At 43.0% G+C, this 16,932-nt stretch overlaps 1 protein-coding gene across 6 annotated transcripts in view; it reads left to right on the top strand.

Moving 5' to 3' along the window:
* LMO3 (LIM domain only 3) overlaps positions 1-16,932 on the top strand; it is a 64,717-nt gene that overhangs the window by 3,173 nt on the left and 44,612 nt on the right. For 2 of the 6 annotated variants that reach the window (XM_075440382.1, XM_075440389.1), the window contains exon 2: positions 7,818-8,031. In XM_075440382.1, coding sequence (XP_075296497.1) covers positions 7,826-8,031 — 206 coding nt within the window. In that variant the 5' untranslated portion in view covers positions 7,818-7,825. Of the gene's footprint in view, positions 434-1,195; positions 1,440-7,817; positions 8,032-16,932 lie in introns of those variants that run through there. The other 4 variants (XM_009942999.2, XM_075440360.1, XM_009943000.2 and 1 more) reach the window with 4 other exon arrangements.

Here is a 16,932-nt window from a genome sequence, read left to right on the forward strand (position 1 = left end):
CAAGAGCTGCCTGGGCTCCGCTGGCTCAGTAATAACTGAGTGACCTTTTCTTTTGCTGTATTATGTCTGGCTGGTAAGGGATTGCGTTTTGCAGCTGATAAAGCCCTGACTTCATTCAACTCGGCTCCTCACACGCTGCTTTAGGTAAGTTGTCTTCAGCCAGGACGGAGACAGACAGCCTTGGACTGCAAGATACTAAAAGGAGGACACCTGTAGCTCGGATGCGGTCAACACAATTACTTGGCGGATCCTTGAGGACCTCATTATTTTAAACTTAAAGAATAGCGATCTCCCTCCCCACCTCTCCCACCCCCTCTTTATTTTTTTTTTTTCCCCCAAACAATGCTTCTTTTTGACCTTTCCCAAGGAGAAGAGCTACAAAGCAGCCACTGTGCTTATTGAACTGCCTCCCCTGTATCGCTTAATTGAGAAGGTAAGTGAGGCAACTGTGTACATAAGCTTTGGGTCATCTGTGTATGTGTGTCTGCATCACTCTCTCCCTCTCTTCCCCCCCCCCCCTCCCGCCTCTGAGTCATAAGCCGGGGCTGCAATACACACACACACGTCTCCGCGCTGCAACTTTCGCTCAAGCCGCGGCTCTGCTGAGACGGTTTTGTTTAAATCATGTGAGGCTTCATTATTTTTATGATGAGACATGAAATACATGCAAGCGGAGGATGCCGAGCGAAACCCACCCGGCTGTCTGTCTCGAGAAATAGCAGGCAAAGTTAACAATGAATTGCAGCACACACACCCCCTCCCCCCCCCCGTTATTATTGTTATTATTATTACTATTGCTTCTTCCAGAGCTGCTCAAAACGCGCTCTCGGTCACCAAGGGAGCCGGTTGATTTCCCGCTCCCCGGCTTTAACCCCCCCGCCGCCCCCCCCCCCCCCCAGCCCCCCCCCCCAGCCGTAGGGCTCGGTGCCGGGTTCACCCCTCGGCCGGGGCGGAGGCGGGAGCGGGGCGGGCGGCCCGGGGGGCGGCGGGGACGCGCCGGGCGCGCTCCGGGCTCGGGCAGCATCTCCCGGACCGGCGTGAGGGAAGGGCGGCCGGGCTGGCGTTGGGCAATAATACTTCTGCCTGAGAGCCTTGCTGGTTTTTTTTTTTTTTCTTTTTCCCCTTCCCCCCCGTACCGAGCACGATGCGGTACGCTAACGCCGCGTGTGACAGTTTAATCAAACCCATTTGTTACAACAAAGCCGGGAGACCGCTGGGATTACAGGCTTGCGGGCAGAGCGGGGGGGACCATGTGGCTCCGCCGCGCTCCGCCGCCCCCCCCAAACACCCCCCCACCCCCCCCGGGCCGCGCTCGCGCCCGCCCGACCCCCGCTGGGGACGCGCTCGCTACTTTTGCCGGGATCCGGTGGTTCGGTGAGGAGGAGCAGCTCTCCGGGCGCCCGTAGACCGACTCATGCAGAAAAAGGAGAAAAGTTTTGGTAAGGCGGCGGGCTGCGGCTTCCGCGCGAGGCGAGGCGGGGCTGGGGGGGTGCGAGATGGCGGGGGGCACGGCGAGAGCCGCTCCGGTGCCGGGCGCCTGCCTGCGCTCCGAGGGAGACCCCGAACGCCGCTTCCTCGGGCCGCTTCGCGGGACCGCCGCCGCCAGCCATGCGTCTCGCTCGGTGCGACAAATATATCGCGACATGCTTGCCCGGCACCCCCCCTTCCCCCCCCCCCCCCCCCCCCCCCCCATCGCCCCGTGGAAAGGGAATCGGCACAAAAAGGCGTGAGCGTCCAACTCCGAAAGGGATGCTTTGTCGCGGAGTCTCATGTTTCTTCTTTATTTATTTATTTTATTTTTGCATGTGAGCTGCATCAAAATTGAACTCAGTCTTGCAAATCTCTTGTTGGCCTTTGCCAAGCACTAGCACTTTGCTGCCATGGTAACTGTAATTAAACTGATAAGAGTGGAAAAATGTCAGTATCTCTGAGCCTTGCAGCTGCATTGGAGAAAAAGGGAATCAAATTGGTTCCCAGCACCGCTGCTCTGAAACAGGAGGGAGGGAGGGAGTGGGGGGGCTGGGGGGAGAGAGGTGGCGGGTTGAGGGGGGGGGGGGAAACAGGGGGTAGGGACATAGCGGAGCGGCTCCCGTCCCTGAGATCTGGGCACATCTCTGTGCTGTGCTGTCCCTCAGGGGGCTGCAGCCTGCAGGGATGCTCTGGGCCAGTGAACAGAGAGAAACAAGCTTTTAGGCCCAATCTCGCTTTCAGGAAAGAGAAGGGGAAAGAAGAAGGGAAATCTTTTGTTTGGTGTGTCTTGGCAAGCGGCTAGCCGTGTTGGCCAAATTCTTTTAATCTGTATCACTGCTCCCAGCTGTGGGACTGCGTTCCCATTTTTAGTTTTTACCTAACCTCTCCTCTCATCTTCCCCCCCCCCCCCCATCCACTTCCCAACACACCTCCTTTATTTAAACAAAAATCAAAAATGATAAAGAAAATAGTCAGATTTCTCTGCAGAAGAAGGGGCAGGAAGGTGAAGTTTCGTTACATACCATGGAAAATTAACTCCAAAGTATCCAGAAGAGACTGTATTCAGAGTACTAAAGTCCTTACTCTTATTTTTTTTTTTTTAAACCCTGAGTGTTATGGAGTTGCGGTTACTTTGTTGTGTTAACTACAGAAGCTGAGACTGTGCGGATGAATGGCACAGAACAAGAGAGCATAATGGAGGCAATCAACCGTTAGGCTGGTTCACAATGCAATCCAGGCAATTAAAAGCTCACCAGAGTTTAAATGAAATGGTTCTACTTATTTCTGTGCACCACACTGCACAGGCTATTATTTATGTCTCTTTTTTTAATTATGATTTCCCTTAAACTGTCAAATAACTCAGAATAGCAGGGTCTCGGAGGCAATAAGAATTTTCCACAGAACAATTTACATGCCAATCTAAAACTAGTTACGACTCCTGATGCGCTACATGCGAGTTCTGAAATGTTCCTTAGCTTCTGAAACCTTAACTTTTTTTTTTTTTTTTTTAAGTCTGTGTATTGTCCTGAATAACTGGAGCTCTGAATGCTTTTAGGATGAAACTGCAAGGTGGGAAAGCATCTGAAAAGTATTCTTTTCCTCTTCTACTAGATCTGTAACTCTCTTGTTGACTGCATGTTGTCTCTCAGTCTGCTGCCTTTCAGAGATCAGGGCACTGATACTTAATTTGCTCCAAACTGATTTTTAATTATTTTTTTTTTAAAGTAGAGGCAAGTTTTCCTTTTCTTGCTGTACGTACTACTGTCCTTGGTAGCATCGTGTGTGTGCTTCTGCAAAGCAGGAGGGGAGAGTGGTCTTTCAAAGTTTAAGTGATCCGGTGCATAATAGCATCCAAGTCTTCCACCCTTACCGTGCTTTTCAAACACATTCTGTACCACAAACCAGAAACTGAGTTGTGAGGGTCTTGTGCTGCACTCAGCGCCAGCAGGGACCAATCCTGCTTACAGATGCTACTGCATCACTAGCAAAATACAGTTCATTATCTCAAATCTTCAGTTCCTTTGATTTTTGAGAAGGGTGATGAGTGCAGTGACATGAATTTTTGTTTCTGTCTTCTTCCAGGAGCCTAGTTTAGCTTTTTCCATCAGTCTTTCCTCTTCATCGTGAAATTCGTAGTTACAAATTGGTTGACAGTGTTTCATCACACTTTAATAAAAAGGGGTGGGAATCAGTTGTGTTGAACTTATTTTGGGAGACTGAGGGAAATCCAGAAACCTGTAAATCAGGTTATGAAGTTCTGCCTTCAAAAATCCGAAAGGTGGTGGATAGTGATGAAGAAGTCTTATTCCTGACACAGCTTTGCAGTTTATGTGCAGTATCTTGGGGACTGGGGGTGGAGGGAGGGAGGGAAGGATAGAGGAAGCCCTTGAAAGCATATTGGGGTGAAATAAAAAGGGTTCTTTTGACAGTGACAGACTAGGCACTGAAATTTCTCAGTTCTGAGAACAGATCTGCTCTGTGATGCAGAGCATGGGTAGGACTCTGCAGAACTGAAGGAAAAGCTGGGTTTGATTTCTTTTTTTTTTTTTTTTTTTTTTACAGCCTGGGCATAGCACTTGGGGAATTGTATGGTTTTTTTTCGGAAGTGCTCCATAAGTTCTGCTTTCCTGGGGGAGCGAGAGAGGAGGGCAGCCAGCCAGCAGTGCTGTGTGCCGCTGCCTGATATTTCAGCAGCGAGCAGTTTGGAGGGTTTTGTGGGTGCTGTCAGCCTCTGAAAGGGTCCTTCCTTCGCCCTAAGGAATAAATCAGTACTTAAACCATAGCCTGTGAAAAGCTGGCTGACAGTAAGCTGCAGGTAGTCTTATGTCCAAATTATGAGAGAGCTAAAAATATACGAGCGCGTATCTGATAAGTATAACTGCGCTGGAGATCTTATGGAACATTAAAGGGAAGAGAGATGGTCTGGGAGGTGATCTGCATTAAGGTGGCTTGCTCACACTGTACAGAAAGAAGTAATCACATGTTGTGTTTTCAAAATTCAGTGATTTAATCCAGGGCATGTGAAGAAAAGGGCATGTGCAAAGAATTTGGAGATATGTAAAACACTTCTTAGAGTGCTGTTTTGTGCTTTGTTTTGTTTGGATCTGTTCTACAGTTAAAAAAAAGTAACGTTTTTTATAATGAAGTAGTAGTTCAGGGATTTTTTTTTTTAACTTTCATTAAAATAGAAGCAGCTTAATCTCAAGTAAAGTGCGAAAAGATCAGATCTGTCTGAGGAGAAAAGCATTCCTTCCCTCCAGAAGCTGCTGCAGATTGAATCCCTAATCTGAAGATGCTGCCAGTGGGATGTCAGCAGCACCTTCTCTCTCATCCTCAGGAAAACAGACATGCAAGGTTGCTAACGCTACTTCCCTGGGCTGTCTGCCCATCTTCGCTCGCCTCTACAAGGAGGGTTTGGGCTAACCAACGTGAATGTCAGTGTTCTGTCTACTTTCCTGATGTAGCAAACGTCTCAAAAACTGTGCAGGGGTATGTGCAAGGCTGCGCAAGGATGCGATAACTTTGCGTTTGTAGCATGCACCTCGGCAATTATCAGGCTTGATTACTGCAATTTGCTCAGATATTCACTTGGTGGGCCGTGTTTCTGTGGCACCTTGTTCCCTTCAGACGGCGCGGGACAGTAGATCAGCCTGGATTGGAGACTGTCAGCCTCAGCGCTTTAACCCGCTGCCTTATCAGGCGACAAAATTTTTACATTAAGATTTTTCTCTTTAAAACCTGTAACTGTGTTAGCTCCTAGTTTATCCTGGTTTCCCTCGAGCTAAAGATTAAAGTCCTAGAACAGCCCTTCATGCTTCTGAACTTTTTTTACTGAGTTTCAAAAAGTTGATAGAAACCGTGGCTGATTTTATGGATTTGTCCTTTGCGTAGCCGTAGAGAGGGGCTGGGGATAAGGAGGTGGTTGGCACTTAGCAGGTATTTGCACTCTACTGTGATATGCAACTTTCCAGATTAAGGCTTTTTGACCAAGTGAAGGTATTGGAGATCCAGCAGGACTTCCCTTTACAGGCTGATACAGGTTCTTTATCAAAAATCTCTGATATTTTCTCTGCCTTTAGTCAGTTCTTTGTAGCCGTGTTATTTTGCTGCTTCGTGTGTGTACCCTGGATTCAGAGGAGTCATTTGGCAATTGAAAATACTGCAGAGGCTCAGCTTGTGTCTCGTGGTGCTTGCTCAGGGTGAGGTGTGCGTTCCTTCCCCGATGTGCCACAGACTTACTGTGGAGCCCTGTGCAGGTCGGTGGGTCTCATCCTCCCCCTTGTGAACGAGAGACAGGTCTTGCGAGTCTGCAAGTGGCGTAGGAGCTCTGAAAGTAGCGTTGACTGGAGCGTAATGGGAAGGCAGCAATGCCGGTTTTTGTGCTTGTCGGTAGAAAAATAGAGACATTGCACTTTCACTGCAAGCTTTGGATGTGAAGCAGCAGCGTTGCTGTGGCACTTTGGGGTGGTGCCCGCTATGGCAAGGAGGGGAGCAGGGCTGCTGGGCTCCTGTGTCGCAAGAAGATTCACTATTTCAAATTCCGTGATCAGCTTCGCAGGTGAAACTTTGGAGTTCGGCTTGGTAGCCCTGGAAAGTCACTTAATTGGCTCTGCAGTCGCTGCAGTCCACACAAATTCAATGTGTTCTGCGTATGCATACAGATCCCCGGGACGCCTCAGCCGGCGGAGCGTTTTGCCTCTTGTCTTCATTGCACATAAAGGCACGTGGTACCACTGCTTCCAGGGTTATTCTGCTTTTCATGTTTTCCTTATGAGCACTTTAAAAAAAACAAACCCGAACCAAACAAAAACCCAAACCCCAACTTGTTCGTGTTCTGGCTCCCCGAGCCTGCCTGTCTGTCGTGGTGTGTTACAGCACCAGCTGAGAGCCGCTGGCAGAAGCTGGGTCTGTAAAGCTTGCTTAGCAGTAGGTAGTAGAGCTTTCTTGATGAGGAGCTCTTGAATTTTCTTTTCTTTGTTACGAGACTCTGTTTGACGTTTCCCAGTCTCTGCATAATAACAGGGTGCCATACCCTGAATTTTGGGGTAGGCTTTGCTTGTTGGCAACAGCATTCATTCCCTAGTCTTGACAAATTCTCCTTGTAATATTCAGAGGTACTCTAATGAGTAGCATTTTTTTGAAGTTACATCTCTGATTGGCTTTAAAACAGTGAGAGAACCTAATAATCGAATTGCGTGTCAGTTCTCTCTCTCTGATGCCTGTTTGAAGTCCAACAAAGCATCCGCAGGGCTGTGTTTTTGCTTATTCGAAGAAATCACTTTCAGAGAGTTGGTCTGAGTGTAACGAGATGGCAGTTTGTGCAATTAACCAAGAGAGACCACTCTGTAAGCACTTTGGGGCAGGGACCTTCTCTCCCCATTTATTGTAAAAGTGAGGGCAATTGATTTTTGTATGGGTCTCTGGAAGTCTGTGTACCATCGCTCAGCTGTGTTCCGCTCTTACCAGTCCCTTCCCTTAAATAGTGGTTCAGGCATTTGAGTTGTTATTTAATGCTCTCTGCTATTACATCAAAAGGTATATATACTTCATGGACACTACTGTACTCCTTGTCCCAAACGAGCTGTTGGCTAAAATTGGGTATGGAAAGTGGGGCAGAGGTTTTTTTATGTATTTTTTTTTTCCTTGACAAGCCAGCAACTCTCCAACCTTGTGCAGATTATTTAAAATCAGATTTTTCAGAAGGTTCTTACGCTGCAGCTTGTAACTAGAGATGCTGGTACTGAAGTTTCTGGAAATCCGATTGCTTCATTCATGTGTCTAACAAGAACTGAAATCTTAAAAAACAAAACAGCCCCCCACCAGCACCAAAATGTCTGTGTCAAACCTCCCTGAAACTCTGGCCCTGTGCCTCTAATAGCTTCAGTCTTTTCTTCTTTACCATCTGGAGTGCTTTTATATTTTATAAAGGTAGTGCAAATAGGTCCAAATATGTAGATTTAGCTATGTTTGCTATCATAGATATGCTGTTTATTTAAATGTTTGGTTGCTAATCATTGGATACTTTGAGCAAAAGTGGATGACTTTTCAACGGAAATGTTTTAATTTTTCATTTTAATTTTTTAATCCTATTTCTTTCCAGCAAAGAGACCAGGTAAACAAGGTGTTAAAGAGAAGCTGTGGAACTTACAGCAGTGGAAGCTTCTGCTCTCAAATTTGTTTTAACATTGTTTTCAGCTTGCTGTGGACTCTCTAGGTTATTTCATCCTATCTACACGATTGCCTTTTTCACGAGCTGGGGGGAGCGGCGCGGTGGAGGAAGGAAGGGGCAGAACTTACACTCGAGAGAATATCTGTTTTCACTCTTCTTTTGTCTTGTTGTCTTTCAGGTATACAAATGCTCTCAGTCCAGCCAGACACCAAGCCGAAAGGTTGTGCTGGCTGCAACCGTAAGATTAAAGACCGATATCTTCTAAAGGCCCTGGACAAATATTGGCATGAAGACTGCCTGAAATGTGCCTGCTGTGACTGTCGCCTGGGGGAGGTGGGCTCTACCTTGTACACCAAAGCCAACCTTATCCTTTGTCGCAGAGACTATCTGAGGTAGGCCACGTCCTTCTTACGTTCACTGGCAAACTTGCTAAATCTGTTCGGCCCTTCCCATGTAGTCACTGTGGCATAAGCGGTACCCAAGGCCTGCAAGGCCAAGTGTATGTGGGGGATGAGAAATAAGTATGGAGATAAAACTAAAACCTGAATTGAAAAGTACATGTAACCAGGTCATGCAGGCAGTTGCCAGTTTTCTGATGCTACTACTAGGATCCTGTGCTCAGAGGAGGAAGAGAATAGTGTAAACCTGCTGCGCTTCCCACAGCAGTATGCTCCTGGGGAGCTGGTGATCTCCTCCTCCTCCTCTTCCTCGTGGCACGGTGGTGGCTGGGCATAGTGGCCTCAAACCGCACGCGTGGTTTTCACCACCTCCGGTGCAGCATGTGAACTCGGTAGGTGAGGAGTGCTTCTCTTGTCTTCACTTACCCACTTTCATCCTCTTCATTTGCCAGAGGGATTTAATTTGTGGCACTGGTAGCTTCTATGAATGTTGCTGTTTAGCTGTCAGAAGCTGGAACCAAGATGCCCACCTGTCTTCCCCGTGATGGATAACCGTGTAGCTGGTAGGCTCCCATCCACTCTGGTCCTGACTGAGCTCAGTGACCTGGGTGGGATGCTGGGTAACCTGTTGTCTCTTCTCAGACAGCAAATCGTCACCTGATTTTCCATGTTGTTGTTTGCTTGTGGACCTACGTTCTCAAAAGTATTTGAGGTAGAACTGGTGGCAAAGTGCTGATGAGCAGCACCAGGCTAGTTTTTCTGCAGATTTCTGTATATGAATAAATAGGACTACTTTGCAGGAGCTAAGTTTAATCGGGAAGTTTAGTCTCCCTAGGCTCTTAATAGTAAATAGAAAGAAAAGGCTCCTCTGGGGTGATTCATAGCACCTGTTTCCTATAGGAGCACCTTTCCTCCCTCCGTTCCCCGTAGAGGAGGCCTAATGGGACTAGCTGCTCCAGGCTAACGTGAACTTCTGGGAATATCTCCCCTGCCCCTGCAGTGAAGCCTTTTCCTTTTAAAGGGACATTCAAGTCAGTAATACATCTGGGAAAAATTAGAATTCTCTTTGAATGCGTTAACTTACAAGTTCAGTTTAAGCACAGGTACCAAGTAGGAGGTTCCCACACACTGATCGGTTCCCAGGTTGTACAGCACGGGTAGGCTGGAACGGGAATCAAGGCTGAAGTGTTAACAACTGTTGATACGCTGGCTCCCTGCGTCACAACCTGTTTTTTCTAGAGTGGAACAAAAGCCTTCACAAATGCATTGTGTGTCGGTTGAGCCGGGCTGCAAGGCAGATCAGGTTCTTCAGGTGTGGGCTTGGACTACTTAGTGGTGAAAGTGCTCTGCTACCCATTAAAACTCTGAACTGTGAACACAAGCTAGAGTGCTGAGAATTTAGCATAGAGTCTGCATCTTAAAGCCATTGTATTAAAGCCGCCAAAAAAGTAGATAACAAAACCTTTCTTTTAAAAACTGACAGGGAGCTGTTTGAATAGAAGGGAATTGTGCATGAACCTAGGTCACTTGTGATCTGAAAGCGTGTGTCTAGAGAGAGGTTGGATCAGCTTCTGGGGGGAAGGTAACACTTATCTTAATTTTTATACCCCATTTTAAGAATCTTGCTACAAGTGCCTGCAGGAGTGAGAAAACTCTGCTGTGGCTGTTTGATCGGAGTTCCAGATTTACTGGAGACTTTGAACTTGCTGAATGTCACAAGCGCTAGTACAGCAGATCCAGTGTTTTAAAATCAAATGTTTAAAATCAAAACCAAAAGTGATCTAGTAGTAGAGATATGAGAAAAGCATTTCCCTTGCACAGATGCACACATACACGCTGTTGCTCTCTGGTCTTTGAAGGTCTAACAGGAGTAAATATTTTGCTAACAGATTGTTAAAATTCATGCTGAGTGATTCAGAGAAAGGAGACCATTTTTTATCTGTCATGACCACATTCAAAACTGGGGTTTCAGTTATTTGTTCATATGCGATATTTACTTTTGCACCGTTGAAACCAGCATACATGAGAAATGCTTTAATCGGTTTTAAGATGTTTCTGATTTTTGTCTCTGGGTTTATCAAGTCTTAATGAAGCTATCTTGTCATGAGCCTTTTTTTAGTGATTCTTGTGAGTGCATAGATTTAAACTTGGTATTTACACTAAACTTCAAACTGATGCACTTAAGGTAATTGCAGATAGTCATTTGCCTCATTGCGTCTTATCTACTTAGTTATGCAGTGAACCTATAAAAGTGATCTTTTTAATGCTAATGGAGAAACTAGTTAAATGTTCTCTAGCTTTGTAGTCAAATAAGCTTTCATATTTAGCAACCCACTTGATATGAATTTAAAGAACAAATTACTTTGTACTAATGATCAGATTAGGGTTCGATTACAGTTTCAAACTATCCTCGTAATTTTTTTTTTTCTTTTTAGCCATAAAGGCTGTCTTTGCTACATAGAAACCTGTTCTAGCTTCCTATTAATTTATGTGGTGCCCTCTAGAGGATATGTGGCTTGCACGGTACTATAAAGAGTAAAATTGCTTATTAACTTGTCTCTCTGCGTTCATTATGTCTTTCAATAAGACAGCCATTCCGTAGACTCTATAAGCATTAATGTAGCCAGTTTGGGTGCTTTAAATTCCATGGTTAAATTTGCAAAACTGTGTGATTGTGTCTTTGGCTATCTATAAGGGCACTTCCAGCATCTCTCATTCAGAGATGCCTGCCAAAACACTAAACCCTCCCTCGGCCCTGATGCATGCTCTCATTCTGCGTTTGAGCCCTGGGGTACCCGATTCGGTCAGCTTTTTATAAATACTCTGTATCTTCAGAACTTAAACACTCGCTTTGCTTTAGCTCTCTCCTTTGGTAAAATTGGTTAATTTTACTATACTAAAACCTTTTTCTTCAGGGTGGAGGCAGGTTGAGGGGATGGAAGAAATCTTTAATGAGGTAATGAGGTTGGAAGATGCTTTGGGTGTGAGAGGCTTTACCCTGGAATCTGATTCATGTAAGTCTCCCCAGTGGGTTTCAGAAGTGGTGCGTGACACCAAGGATATTAGGGTGGCCACAGCAGGAATGAACTCTGTTTTGTTAACGAGGATGAGAACTGACTTGAGTAAAGAAAGGACTCGATGTTAGAAATAACACACTTTGTGAAAATGATATGCAGAGTATAATTCCCCTGCAGGCTTCTGTCTCCTGCTTATACATTCTTGGGTTGGAAAGTGAAGACTTAATTTAAGGAACTTAGGTTTACGCCGATATTTCAAGTCCATTTACAGTAAGTGAAATATGCAGGAAGTTTTTTTTTTTTCTCCCCCTGTTTCCCTCTAGAGCTGTACGGTGACATCTTAATGTATCAGCCTGTCCTCCTCTGTCCTCTCTTCCGACATGGCAGCATGTCCATTTACAAGCACAATATTCCCTTTGAAATCTGTCATTACTGCCATTAATGACCAGTCGTTATGTTAACAGCCCAAGGGCTGTTAACATGTCAAACTGGTTGTTAACTGGAATGTTATTACTTATTTAAACCGCAGGTATGAGTTGTGTGAAATGTGCTTTGGTTGTGCGTTCTGGGCTGCTTCTGCTCAAAACAATAGGGAAACAGCAGAGCGTTTGCCTTTGGGGTGCCAAGGGATTTGCTTTCTGTTCCATCTGCTCATTTGATTTCTGCATATTTGTGAGGTCCTCCTACCCCTGGGCAGCCTCCTAATTTTAGCTGCAACTATGTGCAATCCTGTCTCTTAGCTTTGCATGCGTATGGGCAGCCACGGATATTTCCAGATGCACAGAAATGCCCGCCGCACATTGGAGATTAATATCTGGCCCCTAAAAGTGTAAAATGAAAGACCGACAATTACATGTAACTCAGTTGTATTAAATAATGAGCTTCCTCGGATGCAGCGAAAATATGAAAGTACAGCTGTGCTAAGCTAGTAGCAATGTAGGTCAATCACCCTTTTCACTTAGGTTTTTAACTACGCAAACCCTGCTGAGCGACCAATGACTACAAAGTGCTGTTTCATTCCTATTTAATTTTGGCAGCATTTTACTGAAGAGCAGGCATTCATGCAGCTAAATTATCTTCACCGTTTCTGGTTTTAACTCCAGCTCCATGACACTAAATGTTGGAGTGCATATCTCTTAGTAAACACAAAGAAGATGGTTTCTGATTTTTTTTTTTTTTTTAAATCCATCTCTTAACATGGAAATTGAATTAGAACTTTTATTACTTTTTGCATAATTTCCCTAGCCAGGCAAACAGGTGATAGGAAAAGGATTAACAAAACTAAAATACTGGGATGGAATTTTTGCCCTTTAGGGCATCTAGAACCTTATTGGGGATAGTGACACAAAAGTCTACACACACACACCCCCCTTCTGCTCCCCCCAGCCTTGGTAGTGATTTCGGTCATAAATGTACTGCAGTTTTTAAAAGTGCCGCTGACTAGCTATGAGGATGAGTAGATCCCGGTTTCTGAAGAAAGGGGCAGATCGCGTTAGGTTTTTTTCTTCCCCACTTGCTGGTTCGCGGACCTGAGACAAGCCAAGTTTTTCAAATACGTATATTGGATGAGATCTTGTAAATAACGAGATGTGACTGCAGAAAGTAAAGTGTTCAACCGTAAGCATCGTAAAGATGCTGCCTCTGTAAAATATTTAGCTTGTGAAAGGGTGCAGACTGAAAAGAGTAGAGTTTAGGAAGCAGCCTTTTCCTGTACTACTGCTCGCACTCTGAAGGCAATTATTATTTAAAAAAATTATTACATAGGAGTACTTACAGAGACTTCATGTGTCTTCTGGCCTGGTACTGATTAGCAGATCCTGTTTCTCTCTCGTGTCGTGGAAAGTGCACATTAAGTATTGCAAAAACCCAAGATATCAGCCCTCTTAAATTCATGCATAAATAAATACTCTGTATGGATATTTTCACAGGTAGTGGGTTGTAAGGTGTTTTCAAAATGACACCTCAGTGTGCTTCTTGCCCAACTTGATTAAATAAGGGTAGATCTTTAAAGATTTTAGCACTGAATTTTCAGGAATATTGACGTATTTACAGAAGTGAGGCTTAAGAGAGCTCTGCTTTCTTCAGTAAAGCTTTGTAGAGCTGAACCCTTATTTATACAGTAATATCCTTGTTGCAATGCATTGAAGTATTCAAGGGAGTACTAGTTTGCAGGAATAGGCTCTAAAAATATTTCAAAATACACGTAAGAATGGTAGGTGTAATGGTCTGCTTGTACTAATTTTGCTACGTATGAAATCAATGTTCTCATAAATTTACATTAATTGTATCATTTGGCATGTCTTAAAAAAAAAAAAGGCGATAATCCTTTCTCTCCCACTAATTACCAAAGGTTTTGAAACCCTCAAAACACCTGAACAGTTCTTGAAGGGATAAGGGTGTACTACAAGGAGAGCAAGGCACGTACGCACAGTTAATCCACCCAACTTGCAAAGAATAATGCTTTTGGTTTAGTTACACTCTGGCTAGTTTAGTTTGTTCTTATTTTAGTTCATCTGTGATAGCTTTTAATAAGAAACATTCAATTAAGCTGTTAAAATTAGTGTTTAAGTCATGTTGAAATGCTGTAAAATGCGTGTAGTCAAGTTTGACGCTCTTCAGTAGTTGTGTTTCCTCCTATCTGCTGATATTTTTCTTCAGAGCTGCCAAATTTTTAATAATTGTGTTATTTTTAGTGGCTTAAAATACACAGTTTAATTTTCAAGAATGTGAATGTTCCCTCTTATAAGGCTTCTTGAAAACCAGATGCTTCTTATGTGTTGTCAAAATACCTCATTAATCCTCTGGAAATGTTCAAAGAATTTCAGGAGACTTTTCAGATGAAAGTACGGCGCCTTTTAAAGCCTGTCCTACAGCTCTTCATTACCTCACTACAGTACAGTGGATTTTGATGGAAAATTATTTTACTACAAAGATTTTGTCAATTTATAGCAAATCAATACAGCTTAATAAAAGTGGAGATTTTGGGGCAGCCTCGGTAAGTCTGCAGTGCAGGAGGATGGGATAACATTCTTGGTGAAAGAACAATAATTCTATAGGTCCGCTTAGTGTTTTCTGTAACCTTTTAAAAAAAGTAATGCAACTTTTTCGATTTCTTCCTTGCTGAATTTTTCCTCAGAAGTGACTTTCACTAGTGTTTTTATTAAATATGTTTAAAATAATACCCACATTAAAGTTATTTACTCCAGGAGTAAATATTATCAACTATATTATGGCACATGATTTGACATCCAAGGCTTAATTGGAAACTTTCTGCATTTTTGGCAAGAAGCATATGTGAAACAATGCATCTATATATAGTTTGTTTGAAACTTTAAGTCTTTTTTTGTGGAAATTTTACCCAAAAATGAAAAATAAGTCTCTACTACCTAAGTAAAAAAAAAAGTTTCTTACTGAAGTTTGTTACGTTATATTTGCTATATTCTTCAAATGTTGTAGATAACATATAGCATTCCTTGTTGATGTGAATGTTGAATAATATGTAACAAGCATAGCTGTTTTTCCTAAAAGTATAGTCACGAGCAAAGTGAAAACTTCAGATACTGCTCACCTGGAAATAGAAATTTCATATAAAATTTCCTAATAGATAATTGAGACTTGGCCATTGAAGTGAACAACATTGTGACATGCTCTCCGCCCTCCTAACTTAAGGAATTGCTTTCTCTTTTAATTTCTTACTGAGGTTAAATATATTTGTGGTGGATTTGGAAACCAAAATATGCAGTATGCAATACTAAAATGATTTCTAAATGAAACAGGTTTAACTCTCACTATCCGAAAGAATCCATATTTTGAGTATACCTTACTAAATGCATTTGGTTTTTTGATGGCTAACTTCCCAGGGGATTCCTTAGTATGATAATGGATGGCCTTTTAAATAAATCTGAGTAATTGTCATAAGCGTACTTCTTTTTTCTGGCCAAAATATTCTTGAATTTTTGAAGTTTTTCAAACACAGATATCTGAAGCAAAGAGTCTACGTATTTTACACCTACTTCTCTGTAACGTGATTCTGGCACTATTGTTTTACACCTTCCTGAGGCACCTTCTTGCATATTCTGAATCAGTTAGCCTTTGGACACTTCAGTCTCATTGTACGTGATTGGTACTTTTTAAAATGGCTATGGATATCAGTAAATTCAGATTTTGAAAGAGAACAGGCTGATTAAGTAATCTCTAGAATCTCTATCTTTCTAATATGTATGTACGAATCTGTCAAGTTAACATCTTCCGGAAAAATGATGGATGGAAGAGCTAGCAGTACTTGATGAGGCCAAAATAAAAGAAGTCTGTAATGGGCGAGAAATAACTAAAACTTTGATTTACAGAAGCTGCTGGTTCTGCTTCTTTCTAATATTTAGAAAGGTATTAAAACTAAACAAACCCCCTGAAACATATCCCGAGTCAAAATTTCACAAAAATAGTATCGGATCTTGACAACATGCTAGTGAAAATATAAATTGCTCAAACAGAATAAATAGTTTAGGCAAATTTGATCATTAGCAAGCCGTGTATCAAAATGAAACAATATACAGCTGAGGTACCCTGCAAGCCCTCCAAGCTCATGTGCCCTCTGCGCGTCGGCTTGGTGTGGTACTTGCGCACATATTTAGGCAAGAATCACGGTGGGAATTCTGCACCCCACGTTATACGGGTGCTAGCAATGTGATCATGGGCCTGTCTTCTCTAATTCTCTAAAACCAGTTCAGGTAGATTTTAAATGCATGTGAACAATTAAGCATCTCGATAGCCCCGTGGCAATCTGTAAGTTTAGTTGTAGGCTTAATTTAAGCACGTGCTAAAGATGTCATGCCGGGGTGCCAGTATCGCATGTTCACAGTTCAGTCCTCAGAACTGCAGCTACCAGCAACTGGAGGGTATTTAGCACCTATTTTTCAAAGAGCACAATGGTCCCAATTATTAACTGCAAAATATTTTCCTTTGGGATTACAGTGAACCCTATTTATCTGTTTTATAGCAAACTGCCACACAAGGGAACTTTTTGCTAGCAGAAAATTGCTACTTTTTTATAAAAGGGAAGAGTGGGTTCAGCGCTGGAATGATGTTCCTTGGGAAATTCTCCTGCAGGTCTTGAGTGAGGTGGCGTTCTGCTGTACTGGAATTTCAGCTTTTCATCTTTTGCAAAAATGATAATATCTTGTGTTGGCACATAGTAGATGAAAGTGAGAATTGCACAACATGCAAAGATGAAATCATTTGCGGGGGGGGGAGAGCAGAGAACATCAGGGATTTTATTGTATCTTTCCTACATTTGGGGAGGTGACAGTAAGTGCGTGAGAATAAATCAAGTTAAATATGTGGATATACTGTAAGTGACAATATATTGGACTAATAAGGCAGACGCTATATGACACCACGTCCCCTTGCTCTTGTATTGCTGCTTTTGTATCTCACCTTTGTTTTGAACAAGGCTTGAACCTTTGGACTTTATGTACAGGAGTTATCACTTTTCTTTCTTGATACTAAAATGTGCAAAATGCCTGTGAATCAAACCTGGTTTTTGTTCAAGACAAGCTTTCAAGCTATAAATATCAGCATGTATAGAGTCTCGGGTTCTAGCTTAGTGAATAGCATTTATTATATTGTGACCCTGCATTGAACAGTATTATTCCACCATGGGACAACATAAATGTTATTTTTATTTCATAATGTATTTCTTTGCAGATACCTTAAAGAGAAATATATATTAGAGAAAAGTTGATGCAAACACAGATCACAGATTTAATAATTAACTTCCCCTTTAAATACATCTGCTCTGAGAAACAGGAATTTATTATTGCTGATCAACTTCTGAAAAGAGTTCCAGTAACAATCACTGAACTTGGCTTTGTCTTTCAGG

Source organism: Opisthocomus hoazin, chromosome 1, assembly GCF_030867145.1.
Source record: "Opisthocomus hoazin isolate bOpiHoa1 chromosome 1, bOpiHoa1.hap1, whole genome shotgun sequence".
In the NCBI taxonomy this organism is placed as follows: domain Eukaryota; kingdom Metazoa; phylum Chordata; class Aves; order Opisthocomiformes; family Opisthocomidae; genus Opisthocomus; species Opisthocomus hoazin.